We start from the raw sequence: 10225 nt of genomic DNA, 5'->3' as shown, positions 1-10225 counted from the left end.
ATATGTGCAAGCTATTTATCAGTCAGTCTCCTTCCCCAAAGACTTCAGAGACCCAGTCACATAGCAATTATGAATACTATTATCTCCAAAACGGTTTTTGTAGCAAGCAAGACTGAAACCAGCAAAGGCACCTGCTGTTAAGCAGTCAATTACCCTTCCCTTTCTCTCCATGGAGAAATAGGTAAACTGGACAAGTATTTCATTTAGTAGGAAATTATGAACAAAATTTGTGATCATTTTGATCTAAATGGATAAGATGAAAAACAATCATTATCATATACTGACTTAAGTTTGAGGGACATTTCCTGTCATTTAAGCTTTAGTGATACTTGCTGTCATTTCAACTAGAAACAAAACTGTCAATTTCGACAACTAAGATAAAAGATTGAAAATATAAAAATGTATATTGCTAAAAATTCTGTCCTTTGTTAAAAAAAAAAAAAAAAATGAAAATATATATAAATTTAAATTTAAAAAACGTTGCCTAATTTATTCCAGTTTTTAATTATTGATTCTTAATTTGGTTTGTTTGTTTTGAATTATTTAATGCCAAAATATGAAAATTATTTCATATGATTTCTTGTAAACTATTATGGGCAAAATATGCATATAACTTGAAAGAGAATCTGGGGTTTTAACCTGCAGCATACAATTGAACAAAGATATAGCATTGCAGATTCTATATATATTCTATCTATTGGGTCATCTTTCAAGATCATCAATTTAAGATGACCCAATTTAATCTTAAAAAGAGAAAAATGACTTTGTAAAATTTCTAAAAATTAATAAAATGTTCTTTAAAACTGATAAAAAAATTTGAAGAAATATTTTGCATCCATCCTTTAAAGAAAAAAAAAAGTGACGAAACATAACCAGCATTTTTTTTTTCTACCCATATTTCAGTTTTATCTTGGTCTTTCTGCTTCAGATTGGCACATTTTGTGCATGATGACATTTTGAAGGTGGCCATTTTTTTTTTCTTTCATCTGTAACCATTTTCAGTGTCTTGTTTTTTTGTTTTTTTTTTCTCCCTAAAACTGGGGACCTACTGATATTTGATGAGAAAGTCAGCTTAGTACAGTAAACGGTCCAAGAATCGTGAAGACCATACTTATGCAAAGTACATCACTTTAATCGTATCTCTGTGTACGGTGACTGCACCAGCCATCATCATTGGGGTTCTCTCTTCATGATTCCCAGACTGATGGCTGCCCTCGCCACTGAAATAGAATGATAAAACAACATTTATTAAAATATAACAATTTAATAATATCAAACATAAATGCAAACTCACAATACAACAGGCATTTGTGTTATTTGGATTCTTCCGACTATTGTTCTCATCTTGAGTGTTATTTTCATTTATTTATTTACCAACTTAATGTGTCGGCCAAGATGGTATTGGGGTGTTAGGTTCTTTGAATTTTCGAGGTACATCTCATCTTCAGCAAAAAAAAAAAAAAAAAAAGTCTACACCTATTTGGTTGAAGTATGTTTTTTTGACAGGAGCTGGAAATTATAGAATGCCTGTTGCGCTTGTGAATTTTTGAGATGAGGATTGGTTATTCATATTATTTGAATTCTCCGGACTACTGTTCTCATCTTGAATATCAGTTTCACAATATCTTGGTCGATGTAACTTCCAGCCTTCTTCAGATCTATATTGTCGAACTCTGGAATTTGGATGGAATTTTGAACAAAGCTCTTTATTTATTTCATGGGGGTAGAATACTCTTGTTCCGTCAGCCATGATTGGATAGAGGTCTTAAATAATTCACATTATTACAGTATTGCAGTGTGAGTAACAGAAAAATACAATTGCAAATTACTTAGGATCTCTATTCAGTCTGACGAAATGAAAGCATATAAATGAAAGCATGAAATAAAGTGTTCTGTTTGAAATTCTGTCCAAATTCCCGAATTTGACACGATTCATCTGAAGACAGGTTACATTGACCGAAATAGTGTGCAAATAATATTCAAGATGAGAACATTAGTCCGAATAATCCAAATAATACTAATAATCCTCATCAAAAAAATTCATAATGTAAAACAGATGTTAAACTGAATGTGACAATGAGGATGAACCAGAAATATAATTGCCTCAAAAATAACAAACTCAAGAAATTTTGAATCCTCAGGAAATTCGGTTTTCAATTATAATTGCCTCTAAAAGAGATCAGAGGCAATTATTAAACAAAGTATATGGAATAACAAGAATTTGAGTAGACAATGGAAAAAAAAAAAAAAAAGCTCAAATCAAGATTGAATTTATCAACTTAAAGATTATGACCTCATGTGTGTATGGGGAGACAGCAGCACAAAAAAGAAAAAATTTTTTTTCCTAAACAGCTCCATTCAGTTTCAACAAAGTCAAAATTAAGACATCAAATGCATAAGGTGAAGTGGAGAGAGACAGGAAGTCATTCTTTGATGAAACAGGAAGTCATCTAACTACCTTACCCCTCCATGAATTGCTTGTAGTGTTAGGCTTCACAGCAAAATTTACATTTTCTGAAAGAACTGTCATAAGAGTGAAAAATCAGCTTTAAAAAAGGCGAAAGATTAATGCCAATTTTTCTTTTTGCTTTTATTATAAGAGTCATTACTTAGTAAGGCCTGAAGTCTACTCGAGGATAAGGGCTAATGAATATAAGGTGGTTAGAGAGAATGGCTCAACAACAACTTGTATACACTAGACTTAAGAATGACCATATTGTAGTCAGCTGGAAATAGAGTTCCACAGATAGGCAATTCTAGGAAAAAAACTTTACGGAATTTGTGTTTAGATTTAGAGCACAATCTGTTCACAGAGTTTGTAGCTAGATGACTGTTTTTTTCAAATGTTTTGTAGAGGGGAGGGGGACCATAGATTGAAACTCAATTGAACACTTGCCATAAAAATAATGATAGAGTAGATATTCTTGCAATGTCTCCGTGAGGAAGATGCTGCAAGTAGAAGAAATGGACATCACCTACTAGGTTCTGAACCCTATTAAAACAGGAAACGGTCCTCTGAGTAGCTCCTATGTCCAGGGATGGTGAAGAAAAGTCATAAAATATTTTCGCCAATCGTTACTATAAAAAGTATGATTTTTGTGAATAAGTGCATATAGGTATCATTTTAATTATTAAACTGGGTAACTCTTATTATTTGGATTCATCGGACTACTGTTCTCATCTTTAGTGTGATTTTCACAACGTTTCGGTCGCTGTAACCTCCAACCTTCTTCAAGTGTATCTTGTCAAACTTGGGAATTTAGACGGAATTTCAAGCGGTTACATCGACCGAAACCGTGTGAAAAATCACACTCAAGATGAGAACAGTAGTCCAATGAATCCAAATAATATGAATAACCAATTTTCATCTTAAAAATTCAGCAACTGGGTCAGTGTTTGAAAGAGATGAAGCCATCCTTAAAAATGTAAAAGGAGAGGGGGAAGGAGAGAAAGTAGTCTATTTTTCTTTTTTTTTTTTTTTATTACCTGTCATGTTCCTTCTCAACAAGATGGTAACGTGCTCTGAAGGCCACCAGATGTGCATAATAGGCAGGAGCTGGAATTGAGACGCTGCGCGTACACCGGACGTAGGTGTGGCAAAGTTGGTAGGTTAATGTTTGTAACTCATCGGCATTAAAGTGGTTGTCATCCCATAAGACATGGTAGTGAGAAGGACGAGAAGTACCCTGAAGTGAAAAAGAAAATGCAAAACATTGAAATAAGAACAGTTCTTTGAATATATATATATTTTTTTAAATCATATACAAGCATTTCAGCCCGGTGTTGCCCGGGTGTTTGGATGTGTATGTTGAGCAAAAAAAAAAAAAAAAAAAAAAAAAAAAGTGGTAGTAGGAAGGCAGGCTCGAACCCGTACCATGAAGGAGGAAAAGAACGGGGGGGGGGGGGAAATGTGACGTCTTCGCTGTTACGACCACCGTCAAACCGGGAGTGACGAAAGTTTTAATTAAGGCTAGACAATCGAAAAGAGGGGATGACTTTTGAAAATATCGGCGAAAAAAGCGACCCCTCCCTGTAGAAAAGTGCCCAGTTGAGGGTGAAGAAATTAATGTTTTTAGCTAATTTTTTGGAATTTTTCGTCTGAAGGGTCGAGCTTCAAACGATACTGATCTTGTGAAAATCCGTTGCCTCTGCCGAAAGTTTTAGGCAGACATGCAAACATACATTTATATATTGATAGCTCAAATTTTCGACCCAAACCGATTAAAAAGCTTGCCCTATCTCTGAATACCCTTTATGTAAAATTTCAAATGTTTGGACCAGAAATTGTCTGAGTAATTTGGTAGAGACAGCAGAGGTAAAAATTTTTAAAACTTTGGCCTCTATTATGACCCCTTAACATTTATTGTTTTAGGCTCAAATCAAGTTATTAAGTTAGATCCATGTCCAAGGAACCTATATCTAAAATTTCAATTGTTTATACCCAAAATTGGTGGAGGAGTTTGGTAGAGTTCTCAAAGGTCAAATAATTGAACTTTGACCCCATAACAGCCAAATTTCTGTCCGAAAACGGATTACAAAGATTTTCCCAAATCTCAATACCGTTTATTCTGTAGACTGAAAATTGACAGAGTTATTGTGTAGGGAAATGTACACAGACAGACAAACAGGTTCACTTTTATAGATATATAGATATACGAATGTACAGAGGTCAAAGGGCAACTGCCCAGAATCAACATTTAATCTAATGACTAAATCAAATCGTAATGTAAAAATAAGGTTAAAAAATAAGATGAAAAATAAAAGAATTAGCAAAAAATTTAAAAAAAGTTAATCAGTGAGATTCTATGTTTCTGAAATTTTTTTTTTATATGAGAATTGATAATTTGTACTATTTGAATTATTTGTACAATGTCCTCATCTTCAGTGTTATTCGCACAACATTTTGGCTGATGTTACTTCTGACCTGGCTATTGACATAACGAATAAAGTACAAGGCAAAATTCAGTTTCAAGGAACACTCTTCTAGAGATTTAAGGTTCAATCCTCAGTGTGGGTGATATGAAGAATAAAATTGCAAATTACTTAAGACTTCTACCCTTGTGGTAGAAATAAAGGGTTCTGTTCGAAACTTTATGACGTTTCAAGAGTTTGACAGAAAGATTGCCAGAGTTTGAGAAAATACAATTAAATAAGGTTGGGGGTTAGTTACATCACCCGAAAGATGCAAATATCATTCAAGATGAGAACAGTAAACTGAATGATCCAAATAATACAGGGAGATTCTATTATAATGAAAAAAGAATGAACAAAAGTTTTCATTATTTCTCAGGGAACTTCATCTTATTTTCTAGTAGATTTGACAACAAAGAAATTCTAGTGGGATGGGGTGGAATCTACTTATAATAAAAGTAAGGAAATTTAAGGGAAGGGCAAGAATGACCTCTTAATCAACATTTTTATTTACCTACTCAAACTAAGATAAAACACAACATTAATGACAGGGTTTGGGGAGATTACTTTTCTGCATTCAAGATTTCTCTTTCGAAACCAAAAATTAACATTTTTGACCAGACCAAAAAATTGTCATTAGTTTTATTCTTTATCCAATCAGAAATAAAGTTTTTGCTGAAGCAGAGAAAAGCAAATGTGGAAACATGACAAGATAGCTGAATTAGTTCATAGAATGAGAACAATCTACCCAGGTGAATTAAATAATTAGTTCAGTTCAAAATTCTGTATAGGTTATAGATGTTCAACAAAAATACATAAGTTTAAAGGTTCTAAGTAGATATGCAAATCACTAATGTAAAATCAAGCATTACTGTTACGATTGTCTTCATCCTGTTTTAGTTTCAGTGCTACAAATTCCATTTATTTTACTCGCCAGATTCCAGAGTTGGCAACACTAGACAGTTTCCTACCATGTGGTTCAATCCAAAGGGTTGCATGTAATCATATCTTCCTTAATCTACCATGCTCTCTAGTGTCCAAGATATCCAGACGAGTTATGGACCTGATGCAAGAAGAACCACTTGAGACACTGCACATGTAAGGCATCCATAATCCCACCAAAACCAAGTTTCTAACAAAGCATAATTGAGGGGATTCTATCTTTCAACATGCAGCTGCACATTCACTTAATCATGACATGGTCATTACGCAATTCTCTCCCTTTAGATAAAGAGTTTGGTTATAGTCAGCTAATGTAAAAAAATCATCTAGCAGAAAAGTATCAATTCCTCCCACTCTTTACCTGTGCCTAAACCTAAACGTAGATTCCATGAACAAAGCTTTTTAGAACTGCACGCCAATGGAATTGTCTTCCATTTTCCTGCTTTCCAGCTGACTACGATATGGTTGTCTTCAAGTCTAACGTAAACAAGTTTCTGATGAGCCGTTCCACTTAAGCTAACAAATTTCCCAAATTTCCATTATTAACGATTACTATATTGTCCAATTCTCTACTGTACACTCTTTAGCCCTTATCCTCGAGTGGCCTCTTGGCCTTGATAAGTGGTGATGCCTATGTAGTAAAAAAAAAAAAAAAAAAAAAAATGTACTTCCGGCATAGTGCTACCAGAAGCGGTGACAAGGCAAATTAATTCCTTCACTTTTTTCTCACACGTATATTTCCCCTGTGCATCTACTTCTTTATTACATTTTTTTTGATCATTCTTTTTTTTTTTAATTAATAATCATTGAAAAGTTTTTTTTGGTCTTATTTTAATTAAGTATTATTGAAAACACTTTAAAATCTTTTAAAACTATTTTGCGAATATTATGTATTGGATATGATTTTTTATGATGCTTGAAATTTTGTGATTTTGATTTCAATAATTTTATTTTTATACTTTTATTTATTATATAAATTCAAATAAAAAAATTATTTTTAAAATTAAAAAAAAACCTATTTTATAATTTCATCAAAATATTTCTTATAAAGTTTCAAATAAAATAAAAACTTTTAAATTTTGTTATTCGAAGTGCAAATAAAGACTAATTGTGCTTTTATCTGTATAATTTGTTAATTTTTATTGTTTACTTTTCAATAACGCCCTTTTCTTATATTTTATTTCAATAAATCGCTTTACAATAGAACAAGCCGAGCATGCAGAGTCCCCTCCACAAGAGAAAAATTTACTTTCACCATGACTAATGTTTGTGCAAAATGTAAAAAGGCGTGGTTATTGAGAAAAATGTGAACAAATAAACGAATGAATGATTTCAGGGCAATTTTACTTCTATAATGTTCCTCTAGAAGGTCAACCAGAGTTATCCTGGGAAATCTGTTCTAGCAAAAATTTACTTTCACTATGACTAATATTTGTGCAAAATCTTTTTTAAAATTTAAGGCGTGGTTATTGAGAAATTGTGAACAAACAAACACACGAATGGGAGGTCCAATCCCGCCTTTGTTGGAAGACCAAATACTGAAGAACAATAAAAGCGAACGACTTGATTTGCTTTATCACCACTGAAAGTTAGGAAGTATGTTAGCGGAGTTCAGTTCCTTCACGAGAAAGTAGGAATGTTTACATACTTGGAATTTATCACATTTGATTTACATGCATGCTGCTTGTCCATAATTCCCCATATGAAAAAAAACACAAAAATAAAAATTTGCATAATGTACATGCCTGTCATGGAAAAAATTGTATACCAAAAATTACAAACTGATCAAGTAGTTTTTTTTTTGTTTTGTTTTCCAAAGAAAATCATTTTTAAGCAAAACTACTTGATCAATTTACATGTACAATATTTTCTTTCCATCACAGGTACATATGTAATACAGATTTTTTTTTGTTTTTTCAAGAGGGAGAATTCTTGACAAGCATTGTGCGATTTTATACTTTGTGCATTTTATATAATGCTGAAACCTCCGATGAAATTTCAATTGGTATAGTTGATTTTATAATCTACCAAACTATCTAATATACCAAACATAAACCCCATGGTGTGATTTAAAGAAAATGGAGCTTACCTGAATACCAGCATGGCTACATAGATAAAAATCAAATTCTGTTGGGTGACAAATCCCATAATCTACAGTTGTACCTGCTGGTATATTTCCACTGCGACCAATCTATGAAAAAAAAAAAAAAAAAGAAAAAAAAAAGTGTTTAAGAGATCAGACAAGAATGCATCAAAAAAAGAAAAAGTGGAATAAAATGTTGAAATATATTTAATTATGAGAAATTCAAAATTATTGAAGTTAATTATTTGTTTAAATATTCAATAAAGACAATGTAAAAGAAAAAGATGAATTGTAAATAATATCAAAATGAAATTAATAGGAATAAATCATAAATCCATTTAAAATAAATGCAAAAACTGAACACTGAATCTCGAGAGTTGCCAGATCCATCTGTATTTGCATAACATAAGAGATGGAAAAAATGAAAAAAAGAAGAGAAAATGAAGAAAGAAAAGAAAAGAAAAAATGAAAAAAAAAAAGGTAAAAAGAAAGGAAAAAAGAAAAAGAGTACCTGGTCACGTTTATCTGAGCAAAACAGGCGCGTATGATGCCGCTTCTGCACCACTATGAATGTAATGCCGGGCTGGTAACTAACCTCCAAACTAATGCACGCTTCACGTACAGCTCTCAATTCATGACTCAGCACCTGTAGAAAAGATACAAATTATATTTCTCTTTCACAATCATTCAGAATAAAAAAAAAAAAACTTTCAATTACAGATAAGAAATTAGTTTTAATAAAAATTTAAAAAATAAGTATTTAAAACAATCTTAGTCTGAATAAGTTATCGATAAATAACAAAAACAAACTGATAGTTGCTACAGGACTTATTTTATAAATACATGTAAAGGTTCACATAGCAATTTCTATGATAAAATTCAAAATAAATCGTGTAAGACAAGTTCTATGTGAATGTCTGAAGTGTGAGAAACTAATTTGATTTGATTTAACAGTATATTAACTAGTTTAGGGTTATTTTGTGTCTAATATATGTATATTGAATTTTGACTGTTTCACCTATTTTACAGACTCTAATAATTTTATAATCTTATCTTCCAATGGATGATACCATTTAACGTCCATGGTTTCTTGATAAGACATTTTCTTGTTCTTTCTCAAGTTCACTGATTTTTTCAAATTTCATCAATAATTTATGGTGTCTTTCAAATTTTTCAATTCAATAATGAAAACCAAAGCATTTTTTCTTTTCTGAAGAAAAGATTTGTTTCTTTGAAAAACCTAGATTTAAGATTTTTTTTATAATATATTCTTTGTTGTATTGCTTGAATTTAACAAACTTATAAAGTGTCTAATTTCATATTTGCTTATCATTTTCTCTTCAATAATAATGCACCCAATACTGAGCATATTTTTTATCACATTAGGAATTTATATATATATATATATATATATATATATATATATATATATATATATTACAATAGAAACATGTGAGCATGAAAAGTAATATGGTTAAGCTTAAACATGGAAAATTAAAGAACTAGTTGTTAAAACTGGATAAGAAAAGGACAAGATATTCTAGTAAAAAATATAATAAATTTATAATTTAAAATATTGCTGCATTAAGAATTGATTATATAATTGGTTATAAATTGAATTAAAAAGAAATTCTTAATGCTGCAACATTTTAAGTTATAAATTATTATATTTTTTACTAGAATATCTTGTCCTTTTCTTTTCAACCATATTACTTTTCATGCTCACATTTTTCTATTGTAATCCATGATTTTTCCAGGCTTCTAGTAAACTCACTTGTTCTTTGATTAATTTCAGTCTTATTTTTTACCCTCATAAACATAACATACACATATGTAATAACAATGTACGCCACTCGACTGCTTTCAATAAAATCACCCCAATTATCTACATTTCAATTGTACTTTTCTTTTCGCAAAAGCGGTGAATTGAGAGCAACAGTAGTCACTGAAGCGATGTGGTTGCTATGGAAACCAGACATAAAAAAACGTTGCTCATCTCCTTACGTTTATTTTACGATTTTGAACACCAGTAAATTCATCAGAACTTTTGTTTTACTGAACGAAAATTGAAATTTTTTCCACAATATAGCTAAGAAGGTAATATATAAACTAATAATTGTTTGAAATTTGGTTGAAAAATGAGTGAGCAGTGAAGCTTTAAAGCAGTTCTAAATAACTAAAACTGCCACTTAACCATATATTCAAACACTACCATGTTTGAATGATATATATATATATATATATATATATATATATATTTATTTTAGGTATCATTTGGTAGAAAGAAAT

General features: G+C 31.2%; 1 protein-coding gene across 12 annotated transcripts in view; it reads right to left on the bottom strand.

Annotated features, from left to right (window-relative positions):
• Window positions 1-463: 463 nt before the first annotated feature.
• Window positions 464-10225, bottom strand: part of LOC145295953 (protein argonaute-2-like) — a 179528-nt gene continuing 169766 nt past the window's right edge. For all 12 annotated transcript variants that reach the window (XM_080141848.1, XM_080141842.1, XM_080141847.1 and 9 more), the window contains 4 exons: window positions 8448-8582; window positions 7943-8044; window positions 3487-3686; window positions 464-1220 (listed from right to left, as the gene is read on the bottom strand). In XM_080141848.1, the coding sequence (XP_079997974.1) occupies window positions 1112-1220; window positions 3487-3686; window positions 7943-8044; window positions 8448-8582 (546 nt within the window). In that variant the 3' untranslated portion in view covers window positions 464-1111. The remainder of the gene's footprint in view (window positions 1221-3486; window positions 3687-7942; window positions 8045-8447; window positions 8583-10225) is intronic.

This window comes from Euprymna scolopes, chromosome 16, assembly GCF_053919585.1.
Source record: "Euprymna scolopes isolate OS-2025 chromosome 16, ASM5391958v1, whole genome shotgun sequence".
Taxonomy (NCBI): Eukaryota; Metazoa; Mollusca; class Cephalopoda; order Sepiida; family Sepiolidae; genus Euprymna; species Euprymna scolopes.
The sequence above is the reverse complement of the archived record's forward strand: the minus strand, read 5'-3'. Positions and strand labels throughout refer to the sequence as shown.